The sequence below is a fragment of the Oncorhynchus keta genome, chromosome 4 (genome assembly GCF_023373465.1).
Source record: "Oncorhynchus keta strain PuntledgeMale-10-30-2019 chromosome 4, Oket_V2, whole genome shotgun sequence".
In the NCBI taxonomy this organism is placed as follows: Eukaryota; Metazoa; Chordata; class Actinopteri; order Salmoniformes; family Salmonidae; genus Oncorhynchus; species Oncorhynchus keta.
In genome coordinates this window covers 27,511,242-27,530,693 of record NC_068424.1, presented here as the reverse complement: position 1 = coordinate 27,530,693, position 19,452 = coordinate 27,511,242, and the positions used below count along the sequence as shown (strand labels likewise).

The following is a 19,452-nucleotide window of genomic DNA, read 5'->3' as shown; positions in this document are numbered from 1 at the left end:
TCTGTGTGTGTGTGTGTGTGTGTGTGTGTGTGTGTGTGTGTGTGTGTGTGTGTGTGTGTGTGTGTGTGTGTGTGTGTGTACAGCAGATGTAGGAGCCTCAAGAGAATGGGCTGGGCCTGTATAACTGTGGGCCTGGTGAGATCACTACGACCCCGCAGCTCTGCATAGAAACACTTGCGGGGACACACACACCAACACACACTTATTTTTCTATCCTCATGGGGACCTAACATTTATTTCCATTCAAAATCCTATTTTCCCTAAACCCCAACCTTAAATGTAACCTTAAAGCTTAACCCTAATTCTAACCTTAAACCTAAACCCTGAGCTTAAAATAGCCTTTGAGAATATTCCTTGTTTTACTATCCTTGTGGGGACTTTAGGGGATTTCAGGTCCCCATAACAATAGAAGAACAAGGACATTCCCACACACACTTTCCCATCTCTATATTTAACATGTTGAATTATTGAAAAGAGGAGGCAACCATGCAGAACAGGGAGCAGGACTGTGGCTGGCACTGCAGTCATAGTGAAAGAAGCAATGAGGATTAGCTAACCCTCAAACAACTAAATCGGACTAATTCCAAAGTTCTTTGCACGTAGCTTTACAGACCTTGCTGACTGCCATTTTGAGTGAAGAGGGTAGGATTGGGGAACACATTCACGAGGTATTATAGCATCCCACCACACCCTGAAAAAAGTGTCACTCGGGACTAGTTGGCTAAGAACTCCACTCCATATCAGACACAGTCATGTGAGGCATCTACACTGGCTTTCCCCGTCAGCACAGGTTCAAAACTGTCAACACCTCCGCTTTGGAATCCCTCTCGGCTGCACCAATCAGCAACAGCCATTAAATATAGATTTGAATATGATGTCGGAAAATAGCCTATAGCTACTTGCCATGTGGGTGCTGTGCATTTGTATGTCAGCTGTGTAGTTGTGGGTCCAATACCTGTCGACTCAGTCTCTCCTCACAGTCCTCCTAGGCCATAGTGAGTCACTCTGGTGCGGTTAGCTTAATGGCTTCCCCTCTGACCACAGGCCATTGCAACTACACAAGACATGATTCACATCATAGGAAAATATAGTGTTGCGCTCCCCTTGCCCAAAACAATAACTGAATTATTCCAACGAATGACAATAATAATAATACAAATATAAATCTGAAATAAATAAGTACTGTAAGTACTGAAATGCTTTGAGTACAGATCCAAAAATAAATCCATGGCACGTTGATAACAGCTGGTGGAAATACAGCTATTATCTCCTAAATATTACGCTGTCCTTTCAGTCTTTCAGAATTGACCATCGGAAGCATTACAAAAGACCGGTCAGTGAAACAGTACTACACTGCCACTGGAGCAAGGGAAGAGGCACGCGACATTCCTGAGACAACACACGGTGTTGCACCCCCCCCTCTCACAAATCCTTACTATATTACACAATACGCTTAGCTGCAAGCCACTGATACTGCCTGGGCACATATTTCAGCACAGGTCAATGTATTACAACTCAATAACGCACTGCCAACGGCTCTCTACTAAAATACCTACTATTTGCTTCCAACACAGGATTTGTGATCAAGCTCTTTATGCAATCCGAAAGGCATTTAGGGTGAACTCGAAAAGTCCTCCGAAAGCTTGGCCCCTTACCCTGGAACGAACACAGTTCCTCCTGGATGCTTCTTGGAGTCTGCCCCAGGACACTCTCCTGTCTGTTTCCCCCCTGAGGCCTAGCTCCACGTCCCCCCAGTAAGCCTGCGCTAGCAGCTGGAACCACAGGCAGTAGGGCTCCGACAGGCAGCATTCTAAACCGGCCAGACGAGCCCAGGGACAGTCCCCCGTCGAGGGAGAGCAGTCCACCTCTACATCCAGCAGATCCACCAGGTCAGGGCAATCCTTCAGGGGCACCGTAGTCACACAGCTCCCGGCGGAGACGCCCCCGTTCCTCTGGGCCAGCATGGCATAGCCAGCAATATGCCTTTATATCCGTCAAAGAAAAAGAAGGAAGCCAGGCAGTGGAGCTCTCCTCTTCTGCTCCGAGATGGTCTCACTAGAGTCTCAGTCTTTGTTACTCTGAGTTTAAAAAAAAAAACTTCCCCCTGTTCCCCCTCTCGCTCGGTCTGTTCTCAGTGTTGGGAAGCTGGGCTGTTCCTCTGTGCTTCCCACAGCCACATGATGTTTCCACTCAGCGGAGAGTGTTGCAGAGCTGGGGCAGACTGACGCACCAGCACATCCACCCACCTCACACTCTCTCATAAGCAGACACACGCACACACACACACACACACACACACACACACACACATCTGGCTGGGCGGCCAGATGAGTTCTTTTAACCCTCCCTTCTCCTCTCACACTCTTTTTCACCTGATTCTGAATAAACCAAACACACACACACACACAGGTTAAGGACTAGAGAAATTCCGCAAACTACACATTCTAGCGTGGGGGGGGGGCGACGACAAAGGCAGCCATGCCTACTATCTGAGGGACAGAAATAGCTGGGATTCTAGGTCCATTGGTGGATATGGTGAAGTTGGACCACACAAGGCAGCCACCACATATTCTCTGTGAATGTAAAGGCCATTTGGACACAATGTTTAAAAGCATGCCCTTTCCACACAAACATAGTGCTCACATGACAGTACAGAGACACTTTCAATCTATCTATATCGTCTCTTAAGTCAGTGCCTTTCTCCAAAGGCTGTGTGCTTATTCCATTGTCTTTACAAGCTATTTTCACACCCCATCCAAACCCGTTTTCCCTTCATCTTTCCCCAGTGGGATTACACAAGAGGAGAGCCGGGTGCCATGCGGACACTTTTTTAATGGGTTATGGTAAACAAACCCACAGGAAGGCTTGACAAAGGCTTTATCTTAAGTGCAGTGTGCTGGATAGGACAGACTCTGCCTGGATACTGCTTAGCAAAGCACTCTGATTGGGGGACAAATAGTTCAATATTTAATCAGATTTGGAATCAGGTGATGTCGAAGAAATGGAACTCTGCTCCAAAAGGAAAAGCAATAGCAGTCATCTTAGACAACTCTCACTGCTTGTCAAGTGAATCTGGGGAAATTTTCACATTGTCATTAGGTGAGAAAATGAGTAACACCTCTGAAAAAGGGTACTTCACATGAAACTAAAACAAAAATGGCAGATCAAAATTGCCAGTCTATCAGCGGGTCAGATAAGTGTTCATATTTTGAGTGGGACTTATTTAAAGCAGTCTTTCTAATCTACTATTCCAGCAGCGACCAAGAAAAGAACAGGAAACCAGTGATGGAATGTTCCCTCCAACCACGCATTGCTGATGACCATCTTATTACCACATTCATTCCACTGAATATAGCCTGCACCATTCGAGGCGTCCATGTTATGCAAGTAAGCTGGACGAAAGCTCGTTAAAGACTGACTGGATGCAAGTCTCGTCTCAAGTGCCACCAACACAAGAAAAGTCTAGGGGGAAATCCTTTACTGTGAATGGTTTGTGTTTACATCAGCTTTGCATTATAGTGGAACATTACGGGCCTGGCCACATCATGCCAAACAGATTGTTTATCTAAAGCAATGAGTTGGATAGTTTTATGGGTTTTGCTACCACAATCTTCATATGAAAATGTTTCTTGCATACATTTATGTCAAATTATAAGAATTTTGCCAGAGTGTGAGTGTAAAATGCATCCCCTTAGGCAGGAATTTGATTCAGTGGCATGTGGAGTCTCACACACACACGAAACACGACTTCATGGGACTACTTTTACTGTTGCCATGGCGATAAACAGGGCCACAACAGTCAGCCATTGGGCCAGGGATTTTTCCCCTGGCCACTGCATGTGAAACCAGCCATTCAGAGACGTAGGGTACAGGACAAAACTCAGTGGAGAGGTGTGTGGTATTTACTGAACCTGGCCTTCATCCATCTCACTTCCTCCAGCCTGCTTTGAAAACGCTGAACAAAACAGTTATAGCCTAGGGCCTATTCTTAACATAGAGCCACAATATACCGGAACATGCATGCCATAGATCAATGTGCAAACGTAGCAACTACATTTTGAAAAGCAGGAGTGGTGTAATGTTCTAATCCTTTGTTTTGCTTTTTGTTTGGTTGACTTTGTGTGGATATAGGTTGTGTTTTAATGCATTGGCTCGTTGAGCGCTAGCCTGGATAACCAAAGGAGTTGGCAAGACAGTACAATCCGATCTGGGTCCAGGCTAGTTGAGTGCAGTAGTATTGATACTATTCAGGTCATCCTCTCGGGAAGCTGTAGAGCAACGAGAGTGATGTGTAGACGTGCCTTTCACTGATTCTCAGACTTGCTTTCATAGGTCACTAACGCACATGTCCAAACAATACCCTTCAAAGCCATGATACCAAACAGACCCGAAGACACAGAAGAGTGAACATGGCCTGGGGCAATGCAGGTGCTGCCTTCCACAAAACAGATCCACTCCCTCAGGTACGAGCCTAATGCTTTAGAATTCTCCCATAACATCTAGTCCTACTCATTTCAGACAGAAGACATGGTATAACTTTGGGTTGATATGACCCGCTTTCAAAACAGACCCTTATTTACCACTTTCTTGCAGGTCTACCTTCTTTTATACATATCAATTTGCAACTGGTCATTTTACACAGTACCCCTTTCTGATAGACAAAAGACGGTATACGGAAGATGGTATGGTAAAAAAGTTGGATTTTTGTCTGTATATGAAAAGGGGTAATAATACAAATCTAAAAGGTGCGGACAATTGGAATGCCAACTTAGGTGCCTCAGAAAAGGGCTCAACATCGTGCAGTATTTAATTTCCACTTTCACACCAACAATCTTCAAAATTAGGCTTTATTTATTGCAAACAACACACTAAGAAGAAGACTACTGACTGATGTACCAGGGTCTCAGTAGTTGGGCATACAAACAGGTGCCTGTCCACACTAGAACTATCAAACTGACATGGCTATTAACACCATCTCATAGGAGCTTTTTCATTATTTATGGGACCATGGGAGAACAGAAAAATAGTAGTGCTGTCAATTTCCACAAAAAAACAACGAGTCTGCTTTGCTTTGGACCAGCCCACAAAATGAACTCCAAGTGTAGCCACAGTCTCCCATGAAATTCTAACTACTGGTACGAATGTTTCTCCTCTCACTCACTGACCAGAGAAGCAGGGCTCAGGGTTGTTTGTTTTATAACTTATAATAGGTCTTTACACATAGGGCTGCTGTCATTTCCCTGTTCCATCCTACCCCACTCTCTCGCTCCGGACCCTTCATACTACAGCTGTGAGTGAAGTGTGAGTCCCCCTGCCAACAGCTCTGCCAATGGCCTTGTGGGTTCACGCAACATCACACCATGGGCCAAGGGAAATACCAGACTAGTGTTGGAGGGGAAAAGACAAGGATGTAAAAAAGGGGTTTTAGATGTTGTTATGAGTTCTCCCCCCATTATGGGTTTGTAAACTGAAACCAAATCAGTGGTGTGATAAAAATCAAGAGAAGCCCGGCCAATTTGTGGATTTGGATTGGTTGCAGGCGGTCAGGATAAGAGGGCCAAAAGAAAGTTGCTAAAATGAGTTCCATTTCTGATGACTGAAATATTCAGTTTTGGCAAGTGAAAAATGTTATGCTGTTTTCAAATGAAACCCAATACCTTGCTATTGTTATAGCTATAAGAATTGATTTGTCTGTGCAGCCTATTACTGTAGCAAGTGCAGAGAATAACCAAATAACCATCTTAGGTGTTGAGTGGTTGCAACTTCTTTCAGATGTTGAAATGTAAACATCCTCTCAAACCATCTAGCTGGAATACAAATATTTATTAGCCGATTATTTGGAGGTTTGATGTGCAACAAACGGAATGAGGTCAGTGTTCAAAAACATAGGGAACAATAAAGCTAAATCGGGGCTCAAGAACAAAAACTATTAATTTGAGAAGGGGTCGGAGGGGTGGAGAGAAGAAAAGAAAAATCTGCAGGAGGATTAGGGTCTATTCAACAGAGCTTTTCAAGACTCCTTGTGGGAAGGGAGATTTAATCTAGACATGCTGCATCTGGGCTCCATGAGGTATGGCTTACTGTAACAAAGGAGGAGCTAATGAGGGCCAAGGAACAGCCTGCCCTCAAAACACACCCACAGCCCCAAAAGCCTTCATACAGCCCTAGGGGGGCACTAGGGGGCATTGGCCCCACAATAAAATGTCCAACCTGGCATCCCAGGAGAAAGATCTGCTGATATTGTTGCCAGATTTTGTTTTGTTGTAAGGCCAAGATAAGCGTCCAAGTCTGCTTGATCTTAGGGGGTATTGGCGGAGTAAGGTACTTTATATGGGGATATAATTTATCAGTCATATGCCAGGGCTGGGAGTGTGCATTGCGGGCTACTTGGAAAGACTACTTTCCTCAAAAGGAGCAGGGAGAGGGATCTAGCTGGGACTAGTCAGAGAGAGACCTGGTCTGAGCTGTTTGTAAATGAGAATGTTGCTAATTGTCTGCTTATGTAAGGAGAAACAGTAGTGGTAGGCACGTCTATAAAAACTCGCAAATGGCACTTCGGCAATCCAGGTTCTCCTTCTTCTGGTGTTTACGAGAAAAAAACAATTTGGTGGCAAGTGATACTAAAAATATACTGTTGAAAAGTCCACAAAATGATCAGAAAATGTATATTTAAAAAAATAATAATAATGTTTTTAAAAAGACTGCATTTGCCTTGGTAGGAAAGAGGAAGACAGCTGGAAATGCCCCAACTCAAATCAAAATAATGTAGCAACTCTAAAAAATATATATATATTTTTTTAAACTGACATTTCCCCTTGGCATGACTCATCTGTATGACACAGTTATGACACATTTATGCACTTGAGCATCACATCTTTTCAACAACATACACAACTCATAGCCTTGGAATATGATCTGGGTTGTCCACATGACAACACAGTGGCAAACTTCCAGTCTCGGCATGTAGAAGAAATTGAATTGGGATTTCCTTAAAGACGGCGGTAGGGTAGGCTGGAGAGAGGCTGCATCGGCGGACATTAGCCTTGAAAGAGGGAGGAACAAAGACCTCCAGCCAGGGGAGGCTCACGTGAGGAAGCTGTATTAGCGAGCTTGGTTCCATAGAACCCCCTGCTTGATCTGGCTGATTGTCTCTCGGGCTCCCCAGACACCTCCTGACAAATGCCTCTGCCAATCATGCATTCAGTTGGCCGCTCATTCACTCCACGGCAGCAGCTGCTCTCGTCCAGAAAAGAGGCAAATATGTTTCTGATGACACCCCCCCCGTGTCAAAAAAAAAAGCACTGGCAGATGAGGTTTAATTATTACGTTCTCATTCAGACAGTTGCACCCGAGGGATATGCCACACAATGAGGGAGAGAGGTGAAAAATGAATGAATGAGGAGAAGGGCCTGGAATTGAGTCTACTGCTTATGAAGTGAAAGTAACATGTATTCAGTACTTACGGTAGGGGAACTCCAAAGAAAAACAGACCCTTCCAAATGACAATACATCGAGATAGAAATACAACATGGTGTGTAAGTATCAATATTCCCCAGCGGAGAGGTTCTGCAGTTATCGTCAATCAAGAGACTGACGCACACACAAAGGTCTGATTCAAGCAGCTAGGGCACTCCGACAGACCCAAAAGAGAGAATGTATGGGATGTTTCCTGTGTATACTGACTGCCTCAGGTTTTCCAGGAGCCTGAAAGACCTGTCTATGAGGGTTTCTGCCATGTTACCATTAGCTAACGTGTGCTTCATAAAGGGCCTTATATAGGAGCCGTGTAAGATGACCTGGAATCCATGATGCATTTCTTGCATAGCGGGTGGAGGGGGGGGTCCACCCATTCTAGACGCATGCTTGACGGATGTGTAGTTACAGAGGAACAGTGACACATTCAGAGAGGAAAATCATACAGCCATCTCCATTAGTCTGATCAGTTCCAAATTAGTCCTTATTTATTTGGGAGCAAGGTATTACAGACAGGCCTTTGACCCTCATCAAATTCAATCACATTTATATAAAGCCCTTTTTACATCAGCAGATGTCACAAAGTGCTCATCTCTCTATATAAAGGTTCATCTAGTCTAACTGATTAATCTACATGGAAGCAAAGCAATTGGAAAAATAGAAACTTATTTGGCAGCCAAATATAAAAGTTCCCTGATATATATACACAAGATGGACAGTCAGCCTCCCTTGTACTTTTCCGACACGGACTTGCTCACACATAAGCACAGAAGAGAAATGCCATCCATGTCACCCGCTGTGTCTTGGGTGTCTATTTTGGTAACCGGGTGAAATATTTACGACTGCGATTCAAAATTCATGAGTAGTTTGAGCGAGACATTCCTCAGCTCTAAAAATATGCCCCATGATGGTGTGTTAAATATTCATATTGACATGAAGCCCTCCCTGTGTCTGGCCCTTGGTGCTGTTTCGCTTGAGGGCCTATGGCCAGGGCTTTAGCCGACGGTGCAGCAGCAACGTCTAATCTTTTGAATGACGTCATTAGGGCTGAAAGTCATCTCACATGATCGAGAGATCACACAAAATCCAGCAAGGCCAGTGGCCTGCATGTCAGTCTGTTTCAGAGTTGGACAGGGCCCACAAAGCTACGTACGCTAAGTCTCTGACCTACCTACCTACCTACCAGGCCTCTTTCAGTAGATATGAGATTCCGAACAATGGTCCACTGAAAAGAGAAAAATTGGTACATGACATATCTTCTCAAAATAGTTAATACCTGAATTAAATGGGCAAAGAGTGACTATTAAAATGTTGGGGGTTTCTTTTTTTTTGGGGGGGGGGGGTTCATGTAGTGGACTGAATTTAACAAAGGGGCTAAAGAAAACTTTAGGGGCTGGTTCTGATTAGATGCAGGCTCTGGATGGGATGGACCAGACTGGAGCCAACACACACAGCCTTTAAACAACACAGAGAGCCTGGAGCTGTAAATTACACTGGTATTATAGGAGAGGGATGAGAAAAAGAGAGAGGGAGATGAGGCCATACCCAGGGAGCGGCGTGCAACCTCCATCAGAGACATTACTCCGATGATCACCAGGAATTGAGTCATTAATATTGTCAGAAGTGTCTAATAGAGGAATTAACCTCCCGGTAAATGACCACGGTGTTTCTTCCGGTGTAAACAAAGCCTGGGCAAGAGCACATGGAACAGTCTTCCCTCCTCCTTCACTGAGCTCTCCTCTCCAATGGGTGTGCACTAATTTACGTCTTCTCTAGACACTTCATATTGCTCTGCTTCCAAGCTCTCAGACTAAAATCGAAGTGACTTAACACAGATTCTGTTGATTTGCATGCGTAGACAATGCTCAGTGACCACGTCACTTGGCTTTTGTTGGACAATTGGTGTCGAAGGGATTTACGGTGAACACAGGCACACAATCGAAGTAAATGGCCTTTCACAAACATCAAAGACATGAAATGCATACTCTTCAACAAAGCATCAAAATAATGCTAATCTAAGTGACTACTTCTTATTAGTTGCTGTGTCAATAACATCACAGACCGAGAGATGGGGCGGGGTGAAAACTGAACTAGTACCCCTCTCTCTGAAGCCTACTTACCATTGATAAAAGAATGATACAATCATTCTTCTGCTGTTATCAATGGCTTTCAATGAGAAGTGCAGACTGGCACGTTCCCCCCTCTCTGATATAACACTGCCTCCTTGTTGCTGCACTCTCAGCATTCCTCCAGGGTTGAGGAGACTAGAGGCTTCCTGGGGTGGATACAGGTCTGATTTATAGCCTGTGTGTTGTGAACTAGCTGCGCTGTAATCAGTGGGTCTTTGCGTCATGTCTGCACTGCTGTCTGCTGGCGCTTCTCACTGGAGCAAAGAGTCCCTTCAAAGACAAGGGGACGGAGCTCGGCCAGAGGCTGTGGAAGTGGTGATCCAACTGGGGGGCTTGGGAGTGGTGGAGACATAGCCCAAGTTGGAGAATGACTGACGATTACACCAAGGAATTCCCACAGACTAGAGTTCTGGCCATCCCCCAAAAAAGTAATGAATCCTTTTTATGACACTAAGAATTGTGAAAATGTTGGTCAACTCATTGAATTCAGGGTTTAAAGATCAGCCAAGTATTAAAGTACAAGTAAAACTAGAGGGGGATAACTATGGGAAAGGTTGTAGCCTTGGGGCTGACGCCAGGGGTGGGGCTGTGTAGGGGCCAGGGTGGAGCTGCCTGAGAGATGGTGTCTGTTCTGTTGTAGCAGCGAGCTGAAGGTTTGGTCCATGGTGAACCATAAGTTGGACAGGATTGTTCATAGCTAGATGGAACTAAAGCCAGCCAAGACTGCAGTTCATTGAAGGGTTCAAGCAGGTTCATGTAAAACACTGCAGACAGAAAGACAAACGAAAGTGGGGAGTTTTAAAAGGGTGAGGGGGGGTGGGGGGGGGGCAGGTCTGACCAAACAGTAATGTCCTGTATGAGCCGAGGAGAGAAGAATGTCGTCTTTCACCAGAGGTTCTGCGTCACACTGTGGAGGTGCTGTGGCAGAGGTGCTCCCTGCTGATGAGCAGACGAAGCCATGGTCAAAGCATGACAGTGAGCGAGTGTGTGCGTTTTCTGGATATAGTAGCATAATGGGTTGCAGAACAGGTGTCAATGAACACACCACACACACACAACATTTCTCGCTCAACATACCTTACACATCCATGTCGTACAACCCTTTTATTATAACCCACATGAGAAGCAGGCTCTTCCATTAACCCCCACAATAGAAGCATAGGCTTCCTTTCCCAGGCGGTGTACTGTGTGTGTCTGTGTTCAACAGGCCTTGGTTATGTAATCAGGACCTGGGCCAGCTGAGCTGAAGAAAAGGCCATTTAATCTCTCCCCATCTCCTTCCCCACGGCGCACAGGGATGATTCACTTGAATGTTTGCTCCGCTGTTTGACTAGGGGGCGTATTCTCCCGACCGTAGTGCCGACGAGTCATTACCCTGTGTGTCGGGTGTTCCCGAAAACAATGTTTATTACAAAAAAATATTTATTACACTCTTTGCGCAGCTATTACTCTTTGTTAACGTCTCTTTCTGAAGTTTAATGATGACACGATGCCAGTCAGTCATGATGGTCAGTCAGTCAAAGCACACGGAGCCTTGCATGTGATAATCGGACCAAACAATACGGTCATTGTGCTGGTACAACAAATGTACTGTTTAGAATGAGTAATTATTCTGGGAATGCACCTGCTGAAAGTTCATCTCACTCACCAGCTGAGATTGCTACTCACCTGGCTGTAATACTGTGGGTACCAGGCTTATGTTGCAAACCAATAAATGCCCCCCTCTAATACATGAACTCGACAGTGGCAAAAAAGATAGTGTTTATTACGGCTTAGTTGGTGTTCAATTCAATAAGCAGGGGGTGAAACTATAGCTTTCAATCGCTTTAGGTGCAACATTTGTGGTTGACAAGCTCTTTATCAAGTTCTTTAGCCCTTGAAGAAGCACACTGGGAGGGTGAGAGAAGGTCAACATCCTCAGACGGGGGTGTGACGCACAGAATGAGACTGTACTGTGCCATGGTAAAGGTGTGGATGGAAGGAGAAGTTTAGTAGTCAGGCTCAATGCACAACAACCCAACCTCACCCTCAAACAAAACCTCCAGAAAGGATAGGAACAAAGAATTTCTCACTCAATAAGTCAATATTCTAGTCCTGTGATTGACTTTCAACTCCTCCAGCTTTGACTAGGACCTCTCCATGGATCTCCCGGACTGATATGAGGAGGAGAGGACGTAGCCGGAGGCAGGCAGGGCAGTCATCAGGGCTGCTCTCCACTGTAGTCTAATGGTCTTCCAGTCACTGATCTGGCTACGCCCCCTCACGGGGGATGTTGGGAGAAAGGGAATCCTCCTTACACCAGGTAACACCATTCTCTCTGGGGTTAGCTTTTTGATCATGGTTGATAGAGGGTCAATTCCATTGGAACTCAGTCAGATAGATAAGGAAAGTAAGCCACCCATTTGTGCTTCCATTCCATCCAGTCCGCAAGTAGCTAGTCACAGTAGTAAGTGACCACTGTTGTGACTCAGCAATGAGACAGAGAGACAGAGAGAGAGCTCGAGAGAGAGCGCGAGAGAGAGCTCGAGAGAGAGCGCGAGAGAGAGCTCGAGAGAGAGAGCTCGAGAGAGAGCTCGAGAGAGAGCGCGAGAGAGAGCGCGAGAGAGAGCGCGAGAGACTGTGTGACACAGACAGAGAGAGAGAGAGATACGGCGGGACAAAGACAACAGAGAGCTGTTGGATGTCCTGCAGGCCCAGATTGAGGGCCAGATGGCTCCACCAGCTCACTCTACTGAGAGCCACTTGCTCGTGTGGAGAGAGGGGGAGGGGTGTGTATGAAATGGGGGGGCTGAGCGTGAGCAACTGATTAAGCATCACATCTGCCTTTAATCAATCTGGTGGCAGAGAGAGTGGATGAAGACTGGACAGAAAGGGCCGGAGAGAGATAGATGCGTGGGTTTGACCCAGTCACTAACTCCAGCAAACTCTCAAACAGTCCCTCGGTGCAGAGAAGCAGGGTGGAGAGGGGTTGTACGGTTAGGGTTTAGGGGGCATGTGTTGGGGGTAGAGTCCAGACTAAAAGGATAAGACCTGCTTCCTTCTTTACAGTGGGTTGCAGCACAGGGAGGTGCTGCTCTATGATTGGACAGCACTGACGGCACTGCATTGCAGTCTCTACTTCTCTCCTCATAGGACCAGTTCTACTCCACAAAACACAGAGCTGCAAAGCCAATGCCGTGCTTCAGCCAGAAAATACATGCAAGCAGTCATGCACTTAAATGTAAGTTCATCATGATCGATAGTTATTGCATAACTATACTGTAACTACAATAAAATCAGCAATTCAAAGCGTTTAAAGGCTAATGTGGGCTTGAGATTTGTACTTCTGTGTACTGTAAATCACAGTGCATGCTAACAGCAATCAAATATTAATCGCAGTGTGAATCCACTATTAAAACTAGGCTACAGCCTCCACACTCACACAGACTAGGATGTTTGCTTGGAATATAAAATGTTAGTAAGACACAAAATTCCTCTACTAAACATGTGACATTGGAGAATTACAGTAAGCAGTAGAGTAATGAGTGGTGGTGTTTCCCCTGGGGGCTATGAAACATTTAGACAAAAGGTTTGGGAGAGAGAGGGAGAGTCCATCATTTCACTCAACTCAATTTGACAAAATAGATACAACTGTGGAAACTTTCAACATGTGCCAACCTATTCGAGCCAGCAGCTTTTCATTATGCAAAATGCCACACACTGTTATGGAAATACAAGAATCTCCACTAGCAGTTGGCATGTTCTCATCCCACCAAGCACGTTTCCGGTCTTCAACTTGCTTGACTGGGGAAGAAGGTGGAGGAGATTAAGGAGGAGAGGGCAGTGACCTTGGCTACAGTCAATAACAGGGCTGGTGGGGTAACAGTGCCAATGGTTTCTCTGACCTAGGCAGTGTGCATGCTAACACACGTGGAGCTAACGTAACAGGAGTTAGCCTGGAGTTGGCAGGGCAAGCTCAGCAGGTGGTAGCAGTGTGTGTGTGTGTGTGTGGGGGGGGGGGGTTATACTGGTTACCGGGAATGCAGTTAGTATAAGTGGCTGAAGAGGAATGACTATAAGCGGATGGAGAGAAAGTGACCAAGGAGAGAGGATTGTGATCAGAGAAGGAGAGAGAGCATTCAGAGATCAAACCGGTAGAATGAGAGAGGGGTAGAATAGGGTGAGATTCAGAACGAGTGAGTGATGTCGAGTTGTGATGATAGTAAAGGGGAGAAAAGGAAGGATAAACACATGGTGGATGGATGGAAGCTGGACAGAATATGGCAGATGGACAGAGTAGATCACTAAGCTTGATGACACACTGCCGGCAAAAGGGACGCCAGGATGCCATGCCTACTGTATCCTACCACTGTAATCCTTTTAGAACAGAGGGCTGTAGGGCTATAGGCCTGCCTGCGGACTGCTCAACACAGCAATCCCTACCGAGTACACATGCCATACAGCAGTGTTTCTCATACCATTAGTAAGTTGGTTGCCTATCCGAGATCTTGTGCCTGCAAGGGCATTTACACTCCCTAGGAGAACTCTAGGGAAAACACTGAGTAGGCTCCTACATCCTGACTGAATGGTGTGTATGCAGCTATATACAGCTTACAGCCTCTAGTCTACGCGGGCAACATCAGCATGTGTAACGTGAGACCTTCAGGGGAGACAGAGGAGAGGTGGTGGAGAGGGGGGAAGATGGAATTAGTACTATGGTATCCAGGTAACGCTCAAAAATGGGCAAATCAATGCTACGCATGGTGAGAATTAAGGTTTGAGACATTCTAAAACAATACACAGATAATAATAATAGTAATTGTGCACTTAGAGCAACATAAGGGGGAAATTGACATTCTTTCAAGGAGTAAATGACGTTACGGTAAATTCAGAAGTCCCCCAAGCAAATGCAGGGGACCGTCAAACCTGAAGGGAACTTATGGTGACAACGAAGAGGCATCACTCCATCTGGGTTCCTGTTTGCGCCGCCTCCTTCCTCACACCAGGTCAGCCAGTGCAAGTGCAACACCAACCAGCTCATAGACGTGGAGCCTGACTTTGCAATGAGGCCAGGGAGCTTTACAGTGAGCGGTCCAATTCAGCATACAGAATGTGGCTTCGTAGGCCTATCATTCAACACATGGCAAACACTGTTCTAGAGGTCGGCCGATTAATCGGAATGGCCGATTAATTAGGGCCGATTTCAAGTTAACATTTTTTGTACACCGATTTTGCCATTTTTTTATATATATTTTTTTTTACACCTTTATTTCATCTTTATTTAACTAGGCAAGTCAGTTAAGAACACGTTGTTATTTTCAATGACGGCCTAGGAACGGTGGGTTAACTGCCTCGTTCATGGGGCAGAACGATTTTCAACTTGTCAGCTCGGGGGATCCAAACTTGCAAACTTACAGTTAAATAGTCCAACGCAATAGCAACCTGCCTCTTGTTGCCAAGGTAAGTTGCTAGCTAGCATTAAACTTATCTTGTAAAAAACAATCAATCATAATCACTAGTTAACTACACATGGTTCATGATATTACTAGATATTATCTAGCGCGTCCTGCGTTGCGTATAATCTGACTGAGCATACAAGCATACAAGTATCTAAGTATCTGACTGAGCGGTGGTAGGCAGAAGCAGGCGCATAAACATTAGTTCAAACAGCACTTTTGTGCATTTTGCCAGCAGCTCTTCGTTGTGCATCAAGCATTGCGCTGTTTATGACTTCAAGCCTATCAACTCCCGAGATGAGGCTGGTGTAACAGAAGTGAAATGGCTGGCTAATAGCGTTTCAAACGTCACTCGCTCTGAGACTTGCAGTGGTTGTTTCCCTTGCTCTGCATGGGTAGCGCTGCTTCGAGGGTGGCTGTTGTCGATGTGTTCCTGGTTCGAGCCCAGGGAAGAGCGAGGAGAGGGACGGAAGCTATACTGTTACACTGGCAATACTAAAGTTCCTATAAGAACATACAATAGTCAAAGGTTAATGAAATACAAATGGTATAGAGGGAAATAGTCCTGTAATTCCTATAATAACTACAACCTAAAGCTTCTTACCTGGGAATATTGAAGACTCATGTTACAAGGAACCACCAGCTTTCATATGTTCTGAGCAAGGAACTTAAAACGTTAGCTTTCTTACATGTCACATATTGCACTTTTACTTTCTTCTCCAAAACATTGTTTTTGCATTATTTAAACCAAATTGAACATGTTTCATTATTTATTTGAGGCTAAATTGATTTTATTGATGTATTATATTAAAATAAGTGTTCATTCAGTATTGTTGTAATTGTCATTATTACAAATAAATAAATAAATAAAATCGTCCGATTAATTAAATTGGTCCTCCAATAATCGGTATCGGTGTTGAAAAATCATAATCGGTCGACCTCTACACTGTACACAAAAGACAAGCAAAGGAAACTTTAGCTAGTCATACGAGACATGGCTGAATTTCAAACCATTTTGTTCTATAAAGAAAAAAAGGACAATCGCTGGTTGCACCTGCCCCATACACCAATGCAAAAGTCACAACTATTCAAAACAGGAAACACTGGGCAAGTACATCTCTATAGACCGTGTTCAGAGTCTCTGAAAGCACACAACACTCCTTTCAAAAATATTAATGACACAGTATGATGGAAAGTATTAGCAGAAGCTGGAAAGTATAGAAATGCATTGTGTCATGTGGTGAAAACACAGGGCCAGTATGTGTAGGCCGGCCAACGCTGCTCTCAGAGGAGGATGACGCAATGTAGAGGAGGGGAGAGGAAAGGGGGCACAAATATGTCGAATTTTAGGAGTCTCTCCCCTCCTCTCCTCTCGGGTCCCAAAGCTAGCTAAGGCATCTGGAGCGTCTCGTGACCTAGCTGATTAAAAACAGTTGTGGCCCTCTGTGAGATATGGCCAGTGGAATGTTGTGACTGGAAAAGCAGGCCAAGAATATAGCCTAGCGCACGCACGCGAAATATATATATATATACACATACATACACACACACACACACACACACACACACACACACACACACACACACACACACACACACACACACACACACACACACACACACACACACACACACACACACACACACACACACACACACACACACACACACGTGTGCCTATGCATGCGCTCATGCGAAATGTCATGCGGCCGTCATTGTAAGGCTTCCAGTGATCAATCAGATCAAGCACTCCTTCAGATGGATCTACCCACTGCGTCTCGGACATGGCTTTAACTGTGCCTGCTGCACCTGCATCCCAACTTGATCTTGCAGCCCTAACTGACCCCAATATCCTTAAACCCATTATCCCCAACTGACCACATTATCCTCAACGAACCCATTATCCCCATCCTATCTAAAGGCCAGTGCTTCATGCACCCTCATTCTATTTAGGTTGCGATACAGATAAGCCAGGAGTGTTCTACACTTAAATGCATTGTAATGTCCCAAGACCCTAAGACACACTGCCTTAAAAGAGTGGAGATGTCCCTTAAAACCTCTTCACAGACTAGCTGTGCTCACTGGTTTCAAACCTGTAATCCTCTAGCCTCCCAGAGATCACGCACCTCTCCAAAGGGCTAGACTAACTGTAGCAGGGGGAGCTATTTACAGGCAGCACCCAGCGAGCAGAACCATCCACGTCCACTGAAGGTATAAATGGAAACCAGATTAGACATCGCAGACTACCGATGGAGCGTGATACAAGAGCAACTGCGGTGATCTTTACAGTTTCACAACAGGAGATGACATGTACGCTCTTCATGTTTGTTTAGCGTTGTGTTTTACAGCTTAATGAAATAATGGCGGGATAAAGAAGAGAAACCGCAGCCGCCAATTACGCCGCAGGACGGCAAGAGTCTGATTCCTCCACCGCAGTACCAAGAGTTTGTTATAGGGCTTGGGAAAGTAGTGCATTGGCCGAGTTGTGCGACCCTAAAACATGAGATACTGCATTGCGGAGCGATTTTAACGAGCATAGCCACAATGAGAGGGAGAAATTTAGGTCAACAGATCACCTTGAGCACATGTGAAAAAGCAGACATAGAAAGTAACCAAAACTGCAAAAACAGCCGCAGCTCTTCCCTATATGTTTTATTTGAATCGAGTATCATTATAAATCAAGTGAGCTACACTAAACAAAAATGCAACAATTTCAAAGATTTTACTAAGTTGCAGTTCATTTAAATAGTATATGGATTTCACATGACCGGCCTACCCACTTGGGAGCCAGACCCAGCCAATCAGAAGAAGTTTTCCCCCAACAAAAAGGGCTTTATTACAGAGAGAAATACTCCTCCGCACCCGCAGGTGAACAAGCCGGATGTGGACGTCCTGGGGTGGGGTGGTCTGCGGTTGTGACTCCGGTTGGACGTACTGCCCAATTCTCTCAAATGACGTTAGAAGTGACTTATGGTAGAGAAATGAACATTCAATTCTCTGGCAACAGCTCTGGTGGACATTCTGCAGTCAGCATGTCAACTGAACACTCCCTCAAAACTTGAGACGTGTGGCATTGTGTTGTGTGACAACTGCAAATTTTAGAGTGGCCTTTTAATTTTCCCCAGCACAAGGTGCACCTGTGTAATCATGCTGTTTAATCAGCTTCTTGATATGCCATACATGTCAAGTGGTCATATTATCTTGGCAAAGGATAAAATGCTCACTAACAGGGATGTAAAACAAATTTGTGCACAACATTTTAGAGAAATAAGCTTTTTATGCACCTGGAACATTTTTGGGATCTTTTATTTCAGCTCATGAGACCAACACTTTACATGGTGTGTTTATATTTTTGTTCAATATAATATAAAACAATTCAAGCAATGTTAACTGGCGCTTTCACAAATGGTTATTTTTAACAGGCCATGTGGCTACCTGCATGCTTCCTACAGCCATAGAGGGAGGTACTCATTTATGCTTTTATGTGCACTCTATTACTTTCACATAGAAATGAATAAATATCTCTTCCTTATCTTTACACCTCTAATGTTATGAGTACAGACAGACAGACAGACAGACAGACAGACAGACAGACAGACAGACAGACAGACAGACAGACAGACAGACAGACAGACAGACAGACAGACAGACAGACAGACAGACAGACAGACAGACAGACAGACAGACAGACAGACAGACAGACAGACAGACAGACAGACAGACAGACAGACAGACAGACAGACAGACAGACAGACAGACAGACAGACAGACAGACAGACAGACAGACAGACAGACAGACAGACAGACAGACAGACAGACAGACAGACAGACAGACAGACAGACAGACAGACAGACAGACAGACAGACAGACAGACAGACAGACAGACAGACAGACAGACAGACAGACAGACAGACAGACAGACAGACAGACAGACAGACAGACAGACAGACAGACAGACAGACAGACAGACAGACAGACAGACAGACAGACAGACAGACAGACAGACAGACAGACAGACAGACAGACAGACAGACAGACAGACAGACAGACAGACAGACAGACAGACAGACAGACAGACAGACAGACAGACAGACAGACAGACAGACAGACAGACAGACAGACAGACAGACAGACAGACAGACAGACAGACAGACAGACAGACAGACAGACAGACAGACAGACAGACAGACAGACAGACAGACAGACAGACAGACAGACAGACAGACAGACAGACAGACAGACAGACAGACAGACAGACAGACAGACAGACAGACAGACAGACAGACAGACAGACAGACAGACAGACAGACAGACAGACAGACAGACAGACAGACAGACAGACAGACAGACAGACAGACAGACAGACAGACAGACAGACAGACAGACAGACAGACAGACAGACAGACAGACAGAC

The 19,452-nt window shown here is 45.1% G+C and overlaps 1 protein-coding gene across 6 annotated transcripts in view; it reads right to left on the bottom strand.

Annotated features, from left to right (window-relative positions):
- The window catches only part of LOC118372408 (rho GTPase-activating protein 21-like), a 108,375-nt gene that overhangs the window by 63,061 nt on the left and 25,862 nt on the right, over nt 1-19,452 (bottom strand). For 2 of the 6 annotated variants that reach the window (XM_035758288.2, XM_035758280.2), the window contains exon 1: nt 1,656-2,100. The exons of 2 other annotated variants lie outside the window; for them this stretch is intronic. In XM_035758288.2, coding sequence (XP_035614181.1) covers nt 1,656-1,964 — 309 coding nt within the window. In that variant the 5' untranslated portion in view covers nt 1,965-2,100. Of the gene's footprint in view, nt 1-1,655; nt 2,102-19,452 lie in introns of those variants that run through there. 2 more of the 6 variants (XM_035758272.2, XM_035758317.2) reach the window with 2 other exon arrangements.